We start from the raw sequence: 20,460 nt of genomic DNA, 5'->3' as shown, positions 1-20,460 counted from the left end.
TGGGACATTGGTCCCTTTTTTTCCTTATACAAGTAGAGGTGACAATGGCACTCTATGAGAAATAATACCCTTATAATGTCAATTTTACGTGGAAGTATGCTTGTAAAAATAATATTTATAATTTTATGTATTGTATTTTAAGTAATTAAAATTTAAATATTTTATAAAATTTAAATTGTAAAATATAAAATTTATTAAAAATTGTCCATATATTTATATATATTATTAATTAAAATATATAAAATTAAATAAATTCGAATTTATTAAGATAATAACAATACTAATAAGTTTAAAATGGATTCATATAATTTAATACAAATTTTAATAAAATTTATAATAAATTCAAATATTGAAAATAATAACTGAATTCATATTCAAATTTATGTATGAGATTCTAAATTCCAATTCTCACCATAATTCAAGTAATTAAAATAATAAATATTTTTAATATTATTGTTTTTATATTTATTATGAGAATATTCTTAAATGAATTTATACCCATTTAAATTAAAACAATTTTTATGAATGATTATAATATAATTCAATTCACATAAGAATGATAACAAGACAAAATCTTAATGGGAAGATGACATTTTTTTTTATATAAACCAAGTTTGAGTGCACATTAATGTCATCAACACATTATGGAATTGGTTAATGTTGTAAGATTGCTAATGATTTTTTTTTTTTAATGTAAGATTGCTAATGATTAGCACTTGTACTAGGATTTCTTATATCTTTCTCATTTAAATGAGCAAAGACTTGTTCAAATTTAAGATGATAAGTCAATTTCCAAGCATAGTGGAAAATATCATTCCAATATATAATATTTTATTTTTTAATAAATAATAATAAATTTTGTAATACAAATTAAATGACACATATATAAAAGATTACTTCATATTATGAAAAATAGAGGGTAAAGACTTGTTGGATGTTATTAAAAAAAGTAAAATGTTTAGAGAATTAAAATTAGTGATAATAACGAATAAAATATTCATAAAATTTAATTTAATTGAATTCATTTAATATTTTTAATATTTAAATTTATTTTTAAAATTAATTTAAAAATTATTATAAATTATCTGAATTTGTATTTTTACGATATGTGGATTTATGAGAGAAACAAAATTTTCTTGTTAATAAATATTATTTTTTTAATTTTGATTTAAAAAAATTTATTTTCTTACACTTTAAAAATTAAAGAAAATCAATCTATCAGTTTTTTTTTTAAATTTAAAATCATATATAAACAAGATAATTAATGGAAAATTAGAGATAATTGACTAAATTTTGAATGACAAAAGTTTTCCTTCTAACCCATATAATTTGGCAAATATATATATATATATATATATATTTTTTTTTTTAATTTAAATCTCACACAAAAATATTTCCATGGGAAAATAAAAGCAAAAAAAGGTAAGATTTTACAGAACTGGAGAGTGACTCTCACCTCCCTTCTCGCGCGTATCCCCACCAGCCCCCAACCGAACTCTCTCTCTCTCTCTCTCTCTCTCTATTGACCTCCATTTTACCAAAAACAAAATAAGAGAAGCAAGGGAGGAGAGAAACAGCAGCCAGCTATCAGTCATCAGCCATGTCAACATTCAACTACTAAAAAACCCATCTTTACTTTAACGCTCTGATCTACTCTCTTTATTATTATTATTATTATTATTATTATTCATAATAGTTTTGCGTGTAGATTTCTGGGTATGATTTTCTGGTTCAAGAATCTTCCAGTGAAGGCTTATCTTTTGTTTAGTTTGGTGATTACTTCCATTAATTAATCTCCTAATTTAAGTTGTTGAGCTCTCATTTTCTCGTCAGGTCGTTAGTTCCCATTTTGTTTGTTTGACTCCAGTTCAAGCAACCTCTTTCCTGTCGACCCTTTTGCTTGCTATCTAATGGGGTGTTTTGTTTCTATCTGCTTTTCTATTATTCAAGACTGGTCCTTTTTGGAAACCAATTGGAGCTAAATCCAGGTCTTGCTGCTCCTCGAGCTGGTGGGTGGTGAAAGGGGGCTGTTTTGTTGATATGGTTGACTGTGAGAATTTGGGTTTTTTGAATGTTCACAGGAGGAGACGGTTAGGGTTTGTTTTTCGGCTTGTGTTTGGGTTATGGTTTGGGTTTGTGGTTTTACGTCCTGTGGCGGGTCTCAGACCCTTGAAGGAACGGAATCGGTCGTGGGGCGATGAGGTTAGTATTGGAATTTGAAGAATTTTTTTTGAGTGATTAATTGTGGATTAATTTGTTGATTTAATGAGAATTTTTGGTGAGGTTTGTAAATTTTTTATTAAGATTTTGACCTTTGATTAGCTAATTTTGTTGTTAATTATGTCAAATTTAGATTGTTTTGGCAAGCTTTTATTGACAATCTTATTTAAATTCAAATTTACTTAAATTGTGCTTTTTTTCTCCAAGTAAAATTTCGATGGGCATGAGTAGTGAATTCTAGATGATTACATCAGACGCGCTACATTGGTGTATACCTGAAGACGATTTTCAGAAATGAGAATGGTGAATGCCAAGTTTAATAGCTCAATGGTGTAATACCGTTTTCATTAACAAACAAGCAAATTTGTATATGGGAATAAAATGGTAAAAGAGAATATATAATGCTGCGAAAGTGAGGTTGATGAGGATGTCTTAGAAGTATTATTAGTAAAGACTTTATTGCACATTGGATTTCAACTTGCCAAGAATGCCATAAAATAAGGGATATTCACAGTGAATGTTATTCAGGTTTCAAAGCATGGGGAAGAAAAGGATCTTCTCTACTTAGCCTAATGATTGTAGATTTTTAGTTAGTGAAAAAGTTTAAGCTTGTATCACATTGTATGACATACTTGTCAGCTGCTTTGTGGATGATTAGAAGAAAGAGCAGTCTATTCCTGAGTATGCAAAAGTACATCTTATGCCTAAACCTCACTTAGTACCCAGATTAAAAATTAGAAAAGTTGAATGATGGCATCAAATCTTTAATCAATAAGTTTTTTTTTTGGTTACTGTAGAGGAATGTTATGGAACTGAGACTCGTGTTGTGCTGATTTTACTTTCATTCTCACTGATATATTTAAGTTATTTGGACTTTGGAAAGCCACCTATAGAGATAGTCTGGGTGAGGACTCGTTCATTGGAGTCAAATAAAAAACTTGGAGAGATAACTTTCACTTCTTGTGAGGAGTTCAATTCAACAGTGGACTTCTTTTTTTTTTTTTTAACTTGCTTTTTATATTTTAAATTAATATACTAACTGACAACTTGAGGGGAAAAAGGAAAGAAAAGGCACCTACTCTTGTCATCCTTTTAGAAAAGAAGTCACTAGGGCTTCACAACTATGTGCATGTGAGTTTGTATACAGTTTGGATGCATTGATGATTATGATGAAATAAATTTAGAATATTTTGTTGCTGCATGTGACTTTTGAACTTCACTCATGTCAAGCAAGCCAATTATTTGAAAATATTTCTTTGCCTTGTACCATTTGATTCAATTGTTTGTTTAATTCACTGCATCAAAGAGATATACTAAGCTAAACCATGTTGGATAAAATATTTCCTTTCTCTGTTTGAAGGGAAGAGGGAAAGTTACCATATTTCATGGCTAAAATTTTTAAGGAAACTGCAGCATTGATATGGTTGAACCTAACATTTGTGTACTGGTATTGCTTTTTGCAGTGGCTATTTATTAGAAAAGATGAAAATGATTTGGGTCCATTTTCTGTATGGAACATAACTGGAACTTACCGAGGTTTGTGATTCTTGTTCTTGGTCATATATTGAACACATTTATACCTTTCATAAAAATGTACTAGTTACAAAATGCATTTTTTCCCTTTTATAGTACTTTGCATGTTCTGGTGTTTGGCTATTTCAACAATCTTGATAGTATATCAGAATTTCTCAGTTTGATCCCAAATCTTGGCAGGAAGCTTTTAATCATGTTCTATCCAGCCTTTAAAGTTGCTTGGCATAATGGGGGGTATCAGTGGCAATTTGTTGGCAAATATATTAGGATATACACTTGAATTTGATTAATCGCTTGGCATGTGATTCTAGATGTCCATAATAACTCAAAATCATTATTAGCATTCTATGAAACAAAGTAAAATTTATAGCAAGATTATGAATTGCTTGAGGCATTTTAAAATGTATGCACAAAACTATTAAAGTGACTGGGTGAATCTCATGCATTGCAATTTGAAATTGCCAGTTCATCAATCTGCATATAATTGGGTCATGTGTTCTGTGATTCTCATATTTGTTTTTTCTTTTCTTTTTTTTTTTTTTGGATTGCAGGGACTTGGAAATCCCTAGATTCTACAAATGGCTCTTCCAGGTTTCCAGATTTCAGGAAATCCACCGGAGAATCTGTCATTGAATTAGTCAGCACACCAACAAAAATAACTGGCGTACATTATGTCCAGGTGATTGTTTCCCCCCTCATTTTAGGATCCTCCTTTCTTCAAATTCATTTGTGTGTAGAAGTATTTTCTATTTTCTTCTTCTTGGATTTATTTATTTATGGGTGTGTGCCACACTACCTTGAAATTTTGTATAAAAGTTGACTATCTATAGTTGATTGGCCTCTATGCCTTCTTTAGTTGAGCTTTGACCATCCGCAAACAGTGCTTGCAAAAAGATGGATAGGCATAGTACATCAATTTTGAATGGAATGAAGGGACACTACACTTGCATGCAACAATTACATATAAAAAGTTATTTGATGAAAATTGTAGCTTATTTATATGTGTTTTAGATGATTGTAGCATTCATTAATAGTGCAATTTTAACATAGTAGGAAAATGCTCTTGTGCAACTTTTTTGTTATGGGGCTGGATGGTTGATATTGCTTTACTCTGTAGAACTTGTGCGGGATAAGTCTTGTTGAACTTGTGTATGTCACTTTAACATATTGGTTCAGTGGAAGTTTATGCAAATTTGGATATCTGTATTCGATTTTGTATTAAAGACCAAGAAACATAGGACTTTTGCTCAAGTGTTTAACAACTGAATCTAGACTGGTGTAATTGGGTATTCTACATTGGATGTTCTCTGTTCTCATCGCTGAAGCTTGTGGTACTGCTGGAACATGACTATTGTTTTTTCACACATTAGGACCTTTGCTTCCTGTTCATTTGATGGAATGGCTTACAACTAGAGCTCAAAATGCTAACTATTCGCTTAGGATATAAATTGTTTCACTTAAGTTAATTTCATCATATCTTTATTTGCTTTAATATTTGATTATTCTTGATACATTCATATATTCCCTAAAAAAAATGTTATTCCTTGCTCATGTTGTTGACAACAGGGTGTTATTATTTTCCATGATGTGTTTGACAATACACATAATGTTGGTGGTGCTCAAATCAGGGTGGAAGGTGTTTATATATGGCCCTTTAGACAACTTCGAATGGTGGCTAACAGGTGAGTCTCATTGATGTTAGCATATCATCTGCACTCTGCAAGTTCTGAAAAATGCATTTTTCAGAATGTTGTCATTGAAAAATGCTGCCTTTTGTTCTTTCTGACGAGACACATGATTTTAGTTGCTAAATATTTGCATGATTTTCCTTGCAGATATATCTTATGTAGATGATTAATTAGATTTATTTCAGTACTAATGTTCTATTATTGATGCACTATGGCAGTGGGAAAGAGGGGGAGTTGAGCCAAGAAGAAGATTATATTTTATCCAACCCGTATCATTTGGTAATACTTCCTAATTTGCTTTTGAGTGACATATTTTGTTTAGAGATGCTTATAGGATAGTTTCCTATTGTTTTGCAATTTTTTTTTTCTTGCTGCAAGATTGCTTGTCACTTAGTCATGCCTTCTATTCTTTTTCCTGTGTGAACATTTTATTTGGTTATATAATCTGGCAATATGGTAGGTTGACTATTTGTACATGTGTAAGTTGACTGGCGAATTGATCTTATTAGTTTTATTTTTTTTTTAATTTAATTCAAACTAGGAGGATGGACTTAGAGTGTATGCTTTAGTTGGTGTTGAGTTGGTATTGGTAGAATCTAGTTTTGCTTTAGGACTGGTATTGGCAGAAAGTATATGCAGCACTGGACTCTGGCTGGACTCTCTCAAGCTTGTCCACTTCTTGATAAATACTTGCATTAGCAGAGACATTCATTTTGATTGACCAAAAACTTAGCATTATCATATTAAATAATTTTCAATGGTTGATAGGTGATGTTGAGTTCTAACCTACAGCTCTGTTGAACAGCTTGGAGTTTTCTCATCTCAAGTGTTCCAAGAATCTACAAGAGATAAAATATGGAGGAGAAAAAATTGTAATTTTCTGTACCTGATTTTGATGTTTAAGTTAAAATTAAGAAATGCAGTTAATTTTACCTTGTTTTGCAGCACCCATTTATGAGATGGAGAAACATTGTAATATTGAAATTGCAGCCCAAATCAATCGTGTCTCTTCCAGCCAAAATGGTACACTTGCTCTCTCAGCATATTATTTTCTTTTTATTGTTCACAACTGATGTCTATCAATTCCAAGACTTATTTCTTTTATTTAAAGGTTATTGATGATGTGTAGTCTCTCCAGCACTCATTACTAATTTGGAAATAGTTAATTGCTAATTATTCTCATTTTGAATAATTGGAATAGGAAGTTTGAACGGTAGCCAGTTTCCTATATGGACTCCTTTATGACTTTATCTGTAAATTATCTTTGATTAAAGTAGGGAATCATGAATGCACATGACCATAAGTATGGATGTGCAACAAATTTGGATGTCGAAAATGGCCCCTAATTTTTGAAACTTCCATATTTTTTCTCTGCATTGCTTTACTATTTGATGTGTAGTTAATATTTGAGTTAGTATTTTTATTTGATCTCTTTCTTAATTTTAACATTATACCATATGATCTCCCCTATTTTTTTTTTTCTTTTCTCTTCTAGCACTAAACCATTGAACCAAAGCTCAATGTTACATGTATCCCTGACCCTTTTTTCCCTTTTCCCCTCCTTTTTTGATGAATTTGGTCCACAATAGGAAACAGATATAAGAATAAACAGAAGACAACTAATTGTGTGGCTTATGCATAGTGGAATGAAAATCTCTACCCTTTCTTGTTTATGTAAAATTGACTTTTATAAAGTGTAACAAGAATTTGTATACATGCTTTATTATGTTATTATATATTCTTGTAGATGGAGACCGTGATCGTTATCACATGGAAGGGTTAATGGAGAGTCCTGCTGTGGATGATGATGGGGACTGCTTCTCACCTTTACTACTAAATGCTACTTCTGTCAACATTGAAGTATACTATAATAAAGCAGTGAACTATACCTTGATGGTCACTTTTGTATCCTTAATATATCATTCTTCTTTGGGATTCATGCTGTCATTTTATTAGCTAGAGTTGGGTGGATTCCTTAACATGATTTCATCAGGTCTCTTTCCTCCAAGTTCTTCTGTTGATCCGACAAATGGAACATAGCAACACTCAATCAGTAAGATCCATACTTTGTATTTCTGTTATGAGCAATTAATTTGTATGGATGTTATAAGCAATTAATTTTTTACTTTGAACTTTTTTCTATGTTCTGAATTCTTAATATTTGTGACATCGTATGATTGCAATTAAGTGACAATGGTTCTCATTTTCCTGAATCAGGGAGCTGCCAAAGTTTCAATATTAATGATTGGGCAGCAGGCTATCATGGATGCTTATCTTTGCCTTTTACATTTGACAGCAGGAATATTAGTTGGTAATCTTGGCAACTATAAGTCCAAAATCACTTATATTTACTCTTTTTTTTTTTTATGTTTTGAAATTTTTGTATATTAGGTCTTGTGGTATACTTATAGAAATTATCTCTAGTATGGAGCTGTCAAAGTAAAGGCATGGTTATGGAGAGTTCTATTATAACTTTCTTCTCCTGCCCTTTACTCATGTCATGACATTTCCCTTACCAACAATTTTTATGTATTTTCAGTTTAGAATTGTGAGTGGATATGCTTGAAACACTATGCCTACATGTATTTGTGTATCTCTATGCATCCTACAGACTCCAAATGGAATATATTTAGGTTGGGAAATATCAAACTATGTATATCTGATGCAACCATTTGTCCCAAAATCTATTCTTAGAATCAGTTCATAATTTGCCTATAGCCTATACCAATAGAATTGCACTACATCAGCAAAATTCATGGTTAAATCTCATCCTCAACCATGATTAAGTACAAGTTGTGCTTATGTGGCATGCTCCTATTGGCTTAGTCTACAGCTAAACATAGACATAGTCTACCTAGAATTGCTTCCTCAAAATTTTCTAATGCCAAAGTGAAGATGGTTCATGTGAGGAAAACCAGCAAGTGTCATGTTGAAATTCCAAGTGGGGTTTCCCTGATTCGAGCTGCTCATTTAAGCTTGAATAGTATTCACATTTTTATTATTAATTTTTTTATGTCTTGAGGCATCTTAATCCTGCTATTGTTTCTGCACTTGCTTATCATGTGAATTGGCACAACAATCTTTTTCTGATTAATTCATCATGCCGATTTTCACCTATTGCGTTAGTTTTTGCCAAGTTTTTCTTTCTCACCTGTTGTTCTTTGCTGTGCAGAATCCTTATTTAATGCTTTTGCAACTGCTGCATTTTTCAAATTTGTAGTCTTCTCAATTTTTGAGATGAGATATCTTCTTGCTATCTGGAAAGCAAGCAGGCCCATGAATAGTGGGGAGGGTTGGGAGACAATGAGGCGCGAGCTCTCAGTTCTATATAGTCGTTTTTGTAAGTAACACTTAGGAAATGCTACTCATCAATTTTATGGGTGGAAATTTTATTTTTTGGATCTACTGTCTGACAATGATACACACATGCAAAAAGACCCATGCACTGATGTACATAACATTCTTGAAGTTGTATCTTTTATGCACACATTATGGTATATCTCTTCTGCTATTTTTTACAGGCTCACCTATTGTTATTGCTTTTCGTTTGTACTGATAAATTAATCTATTTGGAAGTTATGGTTTATGCATTCTTGAGTTCCCTTGACATTTTGCTATACATACATACATACATACATACATACATATGTGTATACATATATGTGTAAGTGTGCTTGCAAATGCAAATGCTAGCTTAAATTATTGAGTTTATTTTTTCGTTTTCCTGGGCTAATTTGATATAAATTCTATTACTATTTGCAGATGGGATCCTTTTGGGAGGCATTCTGGTCATGTATGAGTTCCATAATTTTCTGCGACCAATTCTGCTCTTGATGTACTCCTTTTGGATACCTCAAATAATCACTAATATTATTCGTGATTCAAGAAAATCTTTGCACCCACATTATATCGTAGGCATGACCATTACTCGGCTAGCAGTCCCATTATATATATTTGGATGCCCTAAGAACTTCATGCGCATTGAGCCTGACAAGACTTGGTGTATGTGTTTGAGTATATTTATCGGACTTCAAGCATCAGTTCTTCTTCTTCAACACTATCTTGGGTCTCGGTGGTTCATTCCTCGACAGGTTGGACACAATCCTAGATATTTTCTTTGTTTGTGCCAAATCATTTCCTTTACTTTACCCATGGATTTTGTCAACTTGTGTCATGAGTGTGCCTATTCACATTTTCACATGCATATATGTGCCAATACACACATGCGCAAACACAGAAACTATGCATTATATATTAAGAAGGCAATTTGAGTACATTGGATGATCAAGCCATGTGGTACTGAGCAATGCATAGTGCATGTACCTGAATGTTTTCATTGCAATAATTTCTGAAGTTATATTATTTGTCCTGGCTGAACAATTTTGATACTCAATATCTGGTTCTCTATGAAATTTTTTTCACCAGTTTTCAAAATTCTCGTTTCTGCACGTGTGTGTGCTTGCGTGTGTGTGTGTATCTTATTATTAAATTATGTGAAATTTTTGTGAATATGTTCACTATTATGGTTATTTTATTTACTCGTACACAAACTTAAGTGTATGATGTGCACACATTTGATGCTCCGCCTGAGTGTCCTGTTTTCCAATTAAAGATGCAGAAACTTCTTCACATATAATGGATTTTCCAGAATTTATTGATGAATATAATTGTGAAGGTTTAATTTCACCTTAGATTATTTTCCTGCTGTGCTTTCTGGTTGATAGGCATTGCATACTGGATCTATGTAAAGGAACTCAGCAATGCCTTTATACTTGATTATTTTTTTACTTCATCTTGTTCTTAAAAAAAAATAATAATAATAAAAAAAAAAAAAAAACCAACAACAACAACAACAACAACAGCACCACAAGTGGTGTGACATTCTATGTTTCTGACTAGTAGAAACCTTGTTTTTTATTGAAATGTGGCAAGGTTTTCAATAGGAGTTCTTGGTATCCCTTTCTTTTCTTCTAAAGCTTTTTATGACTTTGTTTATGGAGAATCACTGTGGTCTACTTGTTTGCAGATCCTGCCTGAGAAATATAGCTACTATAGAAGGTTTGACCAGGATACAAATCAGGCCACAGACTGTGTTATTTGCATGACTGCAATTGATCTCACTCAGCGTTCTAATGATTGCATGGTACACTGTTGGGATTTTGTGTTCTATTTTTTCCCCTCCCTTGTTCACTTGAGTCACTTCAGGTTGCATTTTTCTGACAGGTGACTCCATGTGATCATTTTTTTCATTCTGGTTGTCTACAAAGGTGGATGGATATCAAAATGGAATGCCCAACTTGCCGGCGACCACTGCCACCAGCTTAGGGAGATTATTCCACTTCCATTTATATTACATAGGATTGATTGGCACTTCCCAACTGTTAATTCAGGTAATGACCTGATGCAAACCTGAAGTACTCTTTTTACTTTTAGGTTGAGATTCTTGCAATAGAGTTTTGGTTACCTGGGAACTGATATCCCCTTATATCACTTCTTGGATCCATTGGAAGACCCATTGGATTAAGGGTTAAAAACTTGAAGATACCTTTATCCGTTGCAGGCTGCCAGGTCCCTTCAAATAAAGTAGAACAGATTGAACAATAGCTGTACTTATCCATTAGGGAGCTACTGGCCCTAGATTTTCTTTTTCCCATTTAGGTCTTGTACAGCATTTGTAGTTCAAATTTTCATGTAATTAAGCAGATGACAGATATTGCCATTTCCATTAGTTTCCTAATGATTCCAGATCAAGGGATACTTAATATTTCTTTTTCATCAAATTTCAAATTTCATTGACATTTATGTGAGATTATTTTTTTTTTCCCTCATCAATATAGATCCTTGGCCTATGTAAATTTCATCCATCATTTGCTTTGAGTAAATAATGGTTCTCTAATGGAAATTGATCTAGTACTGCATAATCTCATGTTGCTGGCCTTGGTAATCAGATTATGTTCTTCATATCCTGTACTCACATATCTATTTTATTTCAGGTTGGGAAAAGAACCCCTATATTTGGTTGGGTACATCTTCAGAAGATAGTTGAGATAGAGGCATAAGCAACATTGAACTTTACTGATGCTGCAACAAATTGTACTTGACATCTCTTGTAGTAATTGTATAATGTATATCTTTAGCACACTCATGGAAATTTCAGAAATGCAAATTATTTTCAATTTCATTGTTGGCGCACTGCATTTTTCCCCCACTTTTGCAAATAAATTTTCTTATGGTCAGGCATATGCAATTTGGGCCGAGTGCTTGATGGTGTTTCTGTTCCATAGAAGTTGTAGCCTTGGTTACCATTCACTTCACAAACCCTCTCCCCTCATCCAAATTGTTGTATTGGATTCAGTTGATGGATAATGATATAATAGCCTTCTTGGACGTGGAGCTAATGTTGGTGTTTTAGACATTTGATCATTTTTTTTCCTTTTTCAAGAAATCTAAAGCCAGGCCATTGCCTAAAAAATAGCAGGTCTACTGACTAACCAAACGACTCGACTTCTGTCCTATGAATAATTTTGTATCACCTGTGAGGATCACATCGATGTGTGATACGTACTTACAGATACTGGAAATGTAAGAAGGTATTTGATTCATGAAGGTGGAAAATGTGATATGGAAGTTTCTAACAGTGACTTGATGGAAGATCTCATGAAAGTAGAAATAAGGAGAGAGCCATGATTAAATTTCCAATGAGTTCTTGAAACATCCCATATTAGGCATACATAACAGAGGAAACTCTTGTGACCACGATTTGGGTATGCTTTAGAAAACTAGAAAACTGGAGAATTAATTAAAACTGACTTTGTCCTTTTATATCTGTGGTCATGGAGGACGTGGGCTGTGAAGCACAGTTTTTCCAAGCAATATATACATAAAAAAAAAAAAAAAAGAAACTTATTTACAAGGCCAGTTGCAAACTGAAGATTGAAACTTATTTTGATTTATGATAACTATATTATTAGATTATTTACGTAGAGCTTGGAGCAATGGAAGGTGGCAACATAGGAGCTGCTGCAGGCACTACTGCAGGACCAAAAGGAGCTGCACCACCAAAAATTCCACCACCAGCAGCACACCTTTCCTCATAGCAGTCCACAGGATGCTCAAGCACTGGGTTGCATTCTTCCTTGCTCCTTTGCAGTGGCTTCTCTGGCAAACAGTTGCGACGATCATCGAAGGCAATGCCTCTAGATGTCAGGTTCATGCAAATGCCCTCTTCCTCACAGAAGAAGTTGTAAGAGAAGGTAAAATTAGACAGACTTGGTAATACACAAACTCCATCAGGTACAAGTCCGCTCATCATATTATGGGCTAAATTTAAAATCTCCAAATGAGCTAATCCTGCAAGGCTGTAAGGTATAGGACCAACTATTTTGTTACGACTAACATCCAACACCCTCAATTTGTAGAGATATCCAACTTCTGGTGGCAAACACCCTGTCAAACTGGTATTGATCAACAGCAACTCCTCTAAAGTTTCTGCAAAATTAGATATACTGGGAGGCAGGCAGCCTCCAAAGTTGTTATTAGCTATGACCACCACACTGGCTGTACTTCCACTTAGAATAGCTGGAATCACATTAGAAAAACGGTTGTTGTTAACAAATATTGCGTCCAGCTTTTTCTGGAAAAGTTCAGGAGGCAATGGCCCTTCAAACTCATTGTAGCGAAGGTCAAGATAGCTGAGCATAGGAAGAGAGAGCACAGCAGAAGGAAAAGGACCAACAAATCTGTTGTTGCTAAGATCAAGCTCATAGAGAAGAGAAAGATTGGATATAGTTTGTGGGATAATGCCACAAAAGCGATTGCTATTTAAATGGATGAGTGCTAAATCAGTTAAGAGGCCTAATTCATCAGGAAGGAAACCTGCTAAATCAGCAAAGTTGAGGTCTATTCCAGCTACAACTTTGATTTTGGGGTCTTCAAGAGCAGCTGTACAATAAATACCAGTATATTTGCATACATTAGGACCAACCCAGTTGGAAGTAAAGTTGTTAGGATCGGAGAAGATCACACGTTTCCATGCTTGAAGAGCGATATAAGCTCGTTGCAGCCTCCGGTTTGATGTGTGAGAGTGGTGGCTATGACGGGCAGAGTAGCCATGCTTTGCAGCTACATTGTTGAACAAGCAAGATAGGTGCAAAAGTAAGAGGATTAATAAAGCTCGGAAAGGAATAGGATTAAGCCAAAAAGAAGCCATTGTGTAATGTGGGTTTAAGGTTGTAAGGTAGTAAGCTCTACCTGTTTATGTAAGGAGCTACCTCTTGCCAAATTGGAATTATTCTGGTCTTCCTTCTAATCATGCTGCTCATGTCCAATTGAAAACATTGATTTTCTTTTCTAGATGATAGATTACAAAGAAAATTTTCAACGACCCATTACAGCGACAGTTAACCGTTACATTACACATAAAACCTTAAAACATATTGTTTTGGGAAGTAGATAAGAATGAGCATTACAGAACAGCCAAACAATTGTGTCTCATTCTTGCAGTTGCTGTTGTCTTTTTGTAAGGCTTAAGATGGCAATAGTAGCAGACAAAGAATTGGTGATGATGGATACAGTTTGAACAAGAAACTTTCTTTCTTCCATAGGATTAATCAAGAATTAGTTGCAGAAGAAGGGTTTAGAAAAATGGGGTTAAGAGAAGACGATGCGCATGATAAGGACTTACCTCCTTCCATATTTTTATGGGTAGTTTTCACAGTTTGTTTGAAGTGGAGAAGGAGAAAGACAGCTCCCCCCGTGAAGAAAAAAGGGCGTAATTTTTCTTGCAATTGAAGCAATCAATAAACATGTGTAACACCAGAGAGAGTGATCTAGACGATAACAAATTTCGTCTGAGATCTTCTTCAAACTTGGTCCTAATGATTCGTGAGCCTGTCTAAAGGATTGTAAAATCTCCAACAATTCAAGTTCTAATCAAAACCAAATGAACCATAAGAGTGTTTTCTTCCTCTTTAGAGCTCATTTTTTGGACATTATGAGTAGATAATTAATTGATGATCTATACTACAAGGATAAACTTTAGTCGCTGAGCTAATGGTATACACATTGAATGGTCGTCTTGTGCCAGAGTTTAGTAATACAGGATCATGTACTCCAGATGTTTAGTAATACGGGATCAAGTTTTCGACCGATCTCGTACTGAAGATGCCGGATCAATCACATAATAGAAAATTGAACCAAACCTGCAGAGGCGTCATATTTGAAACAACATTGAAAGATATATTTAATTTTAGGAAACACTACACTATTACAAAATAAGCCCAGTCCAAAGGAACATTGTCTAATTATTCTCACTCAAAGAACACACAGAACAAAATAAAGACCATCTAACAACATTCAAAATTGAAAGTGTTCTAGGCAACTATACGCTTTATATCAACTCCCTAAATACTGGGATCACTAACGTTCCTCCAAAAGTTATTCAACTTGAAAATATAACCTAAACAAGCATCACTCTTCATCATCGTCATCATCATAACTAGTAACCATATTAGCCGCCACCACCAGATCCATATTTCTTGCCAAAGACAATGAGCTGAAGTTTGTCATAACCAGCAAGCACACCAGCACCTGCCACAGCACGCAGGATGTTTGCACCAGCTCCCTTGAAGAGGGATTTTGAACCTTCATTCTTGACAATCTGTGAAAACGCATCCAAAGAGCTCTTGTACTTCACAGCTTCTCCAGAGGTCATCATCATCCTTCTTCGAACTGTATCAATAGGGTAAGAGGCCAATCCAGCACCTATTGTGATTCCCCATCCCAGCAAGAAACTAGCCAAGAAACTATCCTGTTGAGACCCAAAAAAAAAAGCAGCAGCATTAAACATGCAGTCTACCTTTATATTCAAACACAAGAGAAACAAACAAAGACCTACCCTAGTAACCTACTTTACACGCATTGAGATTGAATCAGTATAACATCAATCAAGTGTTGGGGCGAATTTCATACAAACAATGTTTAAAAGGTACAGACATAATTGACAAGTTCCCAATTTAAGTTGCATGGCACTTGACCGCCATAGGTGGTCAAGGTTTCCAAACAACACAGGTGTAGCTATTCCTTACCCATCCTTAGAAGCCATCAACAGAAACTACATGGAACTTGGAATAATAAACAAATATGAGAGACAGAGATGGGAAGCGTGCCACAGGCACAAATCATACCTGTAAATTACCAACCAGAACAACAGGTTTAAGAGAATCATACATTCCAAAGTAGAGCCCACGGTACACAATAATTCCAACACAAGATATGTTAAATCCACGATATAGACCAGCAATACCATCTGATTTAATGGTTTTCCTGTAAACATCAACCAAACCATTAAACTGCCTCTCACCGCCCTTTTTAGCTGCCTTTGCATCATTGGCCAACCGTGTTCGAGCATAATCCAAGGAATAAACAAATAGAAGGGATGAAGCACCAGCTGCTCCACCAGATGCCAAATTCCCCGCAAACCACTTCCAGTAGCCATCTCTGTCCTTCTTGAAGTTAAACAACCTCTTGAAGTAATCTTTGAATGCAAAGTTCAGAGCCTGATATGCATACAAAGGTACCAGATGAGTAGGTAGAGAAGTTAAAAGACACTATAAACTCATTTCCTATTTTTCTCCCTTGTTTCTTTCCTTATGAAGGGAGTGAATTATACTAGTTATTGTTTCACTTAGGAAATTAAATATCTTTAGCTTTGATGCCAAATTGGATTTTCGTGATTGCTACAGGGCATGCACATTTTTTAAACCCAAAGAGAAAAGTATCAAGGGATAAAAACAACTATCAAGGGATAAAAACAACTGAAACAAAAAAAAAAAAAGCAAATGTGAAATGACCTGGGTGGGGAAGTATCTGATAACATTAGCAGTATTGCCTCTCCAAAGAGAAAGTACACCTTCGTCTTTGATGGTTCTAGCAAAGCAATCAGTGATTCCCTTGTATGGTTCAGATAATCGACCGGCCTTGATCATCTCATCCTGATTTTGAATCAGCAGTTTAACTCGCTCAATTGGAGCAGCTGCAGTCTTGGAGACAGCTGCTGAGACTCCTCCCATGAGGAAATCAATCATAAAGCCACTAGCACCTTTCTCAGCTGGTGCTTGGACAAATACAGGTGAGGGGGGTGACAAAAGTGCCAGACCAGTGCCATGAAGTGCAGGATGCAAATGGTTTTGCTGACCATTTCCGTGTGCACCAGTCATGGCATAATTTCTGTTGTGCAAGCTGGGTGAATGCTTAGAAATAAGAGAAGACTGCCCACTTATCTTATGATACACTGATGGATGCCATGATCCATCCGCCATGTTTGCAACTCAAGATGGTGACCTAAAAAGAAAATGTAAAATCATATGAACAATTTAAACAGATGAGCTTCAGAGAAACTCCTCTGAATTTATGTCTTCAAAAAAGAAAAAAAAAATTCACAGCATATATATGAAATAAATATGCCTAAAGCAAAAGGGAACTAATCCAAAAACGAACATGACCTATTTCACAGCAGAAGAGCTAGTAAACCCTGATAACAAGCTATAACATGATAGCACTAGCCAAGGAGGAAAACATACAAATATAAATCTGCATTAGCAGCTTTACAAGAAAATCATGGGAAAAAAATTTTCCATATTATTTGGAATAATATAATACATTTATATTAAATAGCCAACGGCCATTTGACATGTTAATAGCACCATATTTGGTGCTTCACCATGCAATTACATAACTTATATTCACTTCTACATTTACAAAACCTTCTTCACTTAAGGATTGTACAAAAGCATATTTGATAAGCTAGAACTGCTACCAGATACAAAACAAAGAATCAAAATCAACAAGGAATTTGCTATGATTCAACAAGACATCAAAATAAAATTAATGAATTTGCTACTCAAACTCATTTTACTACAATTCAGAAAGAAATTTGCTTGTATGCATTTCTGAAGTAACAAATCTAATACAAAACTTCAAGATGTCAAAACAAATCAACACAGCAAGAAGATATGTAAACTGTTCCTCAATTGTTGCCTTCTTCCACCTAGGCAACATAAACTTCTACAATGAGACATCATTTCACAAAGTACACCATTTTCTATAAGACTGTCTCTCAAGTCTCAGCTCTAATGCAACCAAAAGCTAGCGCACAACCTTTAAAGAAAAATAAAGAACCAAGTGTTAAAAAAAAAAAACACTTGAATTAAATATAAAGGAATTGTAAAACACCATTTCATTGATGATTCATACTAAAAAACACGTCCTTGAATCATTAAAAAGCTCCAAACCAAAAGAGCACAACTAAATTATCCAGCTTGCAAAGAAATTTAAGTCAACTTGTAAATCAAGTATCAAGATCGCACTCACTTCTGTTTGACCCAGATTATCCAGTAAACAAACAGCCTATCCGAATATGAAGAGAATGGGTAGATACAAAAATACTGAAATCCAACAATATATTAACTCAAAATTAAAACACAAACAAATTCAAAACCAATTAAGCTCAATAAATTGGCACATTCCACTCAATAGTGTAATTAAGGTCCCAAATTATATTTCAAAACACCGAACAGCGATATTCAACAATTGAATAAACAAAGAAAGAAACAACGAGATCTACAAGGACAATAATATGCGATGTAAAAATCTCCAGTTTACAAAGATCCACCATCACAACAACCCATGCACAATAGGCCATGATATTTTTCAATTTTCTAGAGTAAAATAAATAAATCACAGCAATTTCCAAAGCCCAGCTCATTTTCTCGGAAGTCAAACACAGGTGGTAAATGATTCATCATCATCATCATCATCATATAAACATATATACCGCAAAAAGAGTAAAAGCAGGAAAGATCCCTAGAGAGAGAGAGAGAGAGAGAGAGAGAGAGAGAGTCAGTTACCTGAGAGGTCGCCGAAGAGTGAGAGAGAGCCAGCACACACGCGACCTCCTAACTGTAAGGGGAAATGCTTGAGGCTATCTCGGCATCTATAAAGGGCGCTTTCTAGGGTTTTGCTTCTGCTTAAATTACCAATTTGACCTTTTCATTTCCCCTTGAATCCCAGATGCAATTTCGGTATATTATTCCAACCCTCCACAAAATTAGAAAAAAAAAAATGCATATTATATAAAAAATTAATCCAAATTGGATAAGGTTGTGTTTACGTTAGGATTTTGTTTGACGGGGATGTTGAAAATGAAAATATACTATGCAGGACAATGTCTTAAATTTATAATAAAATTAAATTTAAATAATTTTTACAATTCAATATATGTAATATCAATTGGATTATTATTATTATTAGAAATTTAAATAACATTTTGAATGTTTGAAATTATAAATTATTAATTATATATTATATTTATGAAATATATTTTAAATTATATAAAAATTTAAGTATACTATTAAACTCGCATATGAATTAAATATTTGAATTGAAGAATGATAACGAGTTATATATTTTTAAATATTTTATTTTTAATATAATAAATTTAAATAATATATTATTGATTTTGTAATGAAATCAAATTTAATAGTTATTACACATGTTAAATTTGAGTGAAGTTTGAACTCAAATTTTACAAATTGAATGTTTACTATTGAATTTGTAACATTTATAATTTTTAAATTTATTATTTTATGAGTAATATTAATATTTTATTTTATTTAAATTTGAGAAAATTATTTGAAATTTTTCGAATTTTAAAAATCGGATTCAATTTTTCAAAAATATAAAATTTTAATGATTTTTAAAAATTAATTTAAAGACCACATGGCAAAACTAAAAATATATTTAGACTCTACGAATTTTTCTGAGTTTTTTAAAATTTTTTCGAAATTTTTAGGCCTAATTTTCGATCCCAAAGCAGAGTAAAAATATGAAAATTTTGTATTTTGAATCAGACCGACCGAATCGAACCGAACCAGATCGAACCGATCGAATTGGACCGGCCTTCTCCTCCCTTGCGCGTTCCTGTCGCCCTTTCTCTCTCTCCCATTTTTTCTCTCCTCCCTCCTCCCCACGCCGCGCTGTCGCCATCTAGCCCTCCCCACCTCACCGGCGCGCCACTCCAGTGCCTCCCCACGACTAGCCAACGTCCCAAGCGGCCGGAAAATGCGCGTGAAAACCCACCTAGGCTCTCGCGCAGTTTCGACTTCCTGGCTAAAGTCCGATTGATCCGGCCACCGTTTGGTCCGGGTCTTATGTCTATACTCATCTACACCTCGAGAGCTTTCCATAGACACCAAGAACACCAAAATCCATCTAGCAGTTTGCCCAATTTTTGTTCAGAAAGTTTTAGCCCATTTCGACTTTTGAGCTAGATTTCTCGCAAATCGTGAACTCCAAGAGAAAACCGAGAGTACCAAAGCCCTCCACTCATCGAGAGCTTCGCGGTAATATAAATTTTAAAATTTTTTGACACCGTTTTTCGGTAGGTCCCAGGAAAACTTCGTAGTATTTTTCAGAGTACTAAATGAGTTTAGAAAATTTCGTAAAAATTTTGCACTAACTCCCGTGTTGTGGGCTTCATGTAGGTACCTTCAATTCGCGGAAATTCCACGATTACCCGTGTCCATAAATTTCCGGCCAGACAGACAGGCTATCAAAAAAGTTCTTGGAATTTGATCGAGATTTTGGCTATCCCCTCATTGTCAGACGTCCTGAGCGCGTCCCCGAAGTAGGAATCGGCATAGGTAAACCCGAACCTTACTTTTTTGTAATTTTTTAGTGCTTGAATTGGATTAAAAATTCATAAAATATTTGTAGTAACTTAGAAAATTATAATTCCTTTTGCATTAGCTTAGTAATGATGCTAAGGACCGCAGGACAAAGTTTTAAAATTTTTAGAACTCATTTGGGTAGTTTTTGCAAAAGGGTTAAATTATGAGGAGTAAACTGTAATTTTACATATTGTGATTGATGACTGTTTGGATGAGCCCAGGAGGGGCTGTGTGATGTGATTGAGTTGTGGGTGTATAGTTTGTGAATATAGAAATGCGTTTTAAGTCCTTTT

At 34.2% G+C, this 20,460-nt stretch overlaps 3 protein-coding genes across 3 annotated transcripts; 1 reads left to right on the top strand and 2 right to left on the bottom strand.

The window, feature by feature from the left end:
- Positions 1-1,493: 1,493 nt before the first annotated feature.
- LOC110665410 (transmembrane E3 ubiquitin-protein ligase FLY2) lies at positions 1,494-11,622 on the top strand. Its single transcript, XM_021825501.2, has 15 exons — positions 1,494-2,202; positions 3,684-3,756; positions 4,305-4,432; positions 5,320-5,435; positions 5,660-5,720; positions 6,247-6,313; positions 6,387-6,464; positions 7,189-7,346; positions 7,435-7,494; positions 7,659-7,752; positions 8,614-8,781; positions 9,204-9,532; positions 10,468-10,584; positions 10,665-10,831; positions 11,435-11,622. The coding sequence occupies exons 1-14, from the start codon at positions 2,041-2,043 to the stop codon at positions 10,764-10,766; spliced, it is 1,713 nt and encodes a 570-aa protein (XP_021681193.2). The 5' UTR covers positions 1,494-2,040; the 3' UTR covers positions 10,767-10,831; positions 11,435-11,622.
- Positions 11,623-12,236: 614 nt separating this feature from the next.
- Positions 12,237-13,827, bottom strand: LOC110665411 (leucine-rich repeat extensin-like protein 4). The gene has a single exon (XM_021825502.2). The coding sequence runs from the start codon at positions 13,648-13,650 to the stop codon at positions 12,418-12,420; it is 1,233 nt and encodes a 410-aa protein (XP_021681194.2). The 5' UTR covers positions 13,651-13,827; the 3' UTR covers positions 12,237-12,417.
- An 830-nt stretch (positions 13,828-14,657) lies between these two features.
- Positions 14,658-18,502, bottom strand: LOC110665412 (ADP,ATP carrier protein 3, mitochondrial). The gene is made up of 4 exons (XM_021825503.2): positions 18,347-18,502; positions 16,292-16,781; positions 15,626-15,997; positions 14,658-15,249 (listed from the first exon to the last, which is right to left on the bottom strand). The coding sequence occupies exons 2-4, from the start codon at positions 16,757-16,759 to the stop codon at positions 14,950-14,952; spliced, it is 1,140 nt and encodes a 379-aa protein (XP_021681195.1). The 5' UTR covers positions 16,760-16,781; positions 18,347-18,502; the 3' UTR covers positions 14,658-14,949.
- Between the last annotated feature and the right edge of the window lie 1,958 nt (positions 18,503-20,460).

Source organism: Hevea brasiliensis, chromosome 10, assembly GCF_030052815.1.
Source record: "Hevea brasiliensis isolate MT/VB/25A 57/8 chromosome 10, ASM3005281v1, whole genome shotgun sequence".
Lineage (NCBI taxonomy): Eukaryota > Viridiplantae > Streptophyta > Magnoliopsida > Malpighiales > Euphorbiaceae > Hevea > Hevea brasiliensis.
This window is presented reverse-complemented; position numbering and strand designations above follow the sequence as displayed.

What these genes read in the sequence shown, in the direction of transcription:
- LOC110665410 (XM_021825501.2), top strand. Translation starts at nt 2,041, where the DNA reads ATGGTTGACTGTGAGAATTTGGGTTTTTTGAATGTTCACAGGAGGAGA. An exon ending in CTTCGAATGGTGGCTAACAG is followed by an intron (nt 5,436 to 5,659) that starts GTGAGTCTCATT and finishes GCACTATGGCAG; the next exon opens with TGGGAAAGAGGGGGAGTTGA. An exon ending in AATATGGAGGAGAAAAAATT is followed by an intron (nt 6,314 to 6,386) that starts GTAATTTTCTGT and finishes CTTGTTTTGCAG; the next exon opens with CACCCATTTATGAGATGGAG.
- LOC110665411 (XM_021825502.2), bottom strand. Translation starts at nt 13,650, where the DNA reads ATGGCTTCTTTTTGGCTTAATCCTATTCCTTTCCGAGCTTTATTAATC.
- LOC110665412 (XM_021825503.2), bottom strand. Translation starts at nt 16,759, where the DNA reads ATGGCGGATGGATCATGGCATCCATCAGTGTATCATAAGATAAGTGGG. An exon ending in TCAGATACTTCCCCACCCAG is followed by an intron (nt 15,998 to 16,291) that starts GTCATTTCACAT and finishes TATGCATATCAG; the next exon opens with GCTCTGAACTTTGCATTCAA. An exon ending in TTCTGGTTGGTAATTTACAG is followed by an intron (nt 15,250 to 15,625) that starts GTATGATTTGTG and finishes GGGTCTCAACAG; the next exon opens with GATAGTTTCTTGGCTAGTTT.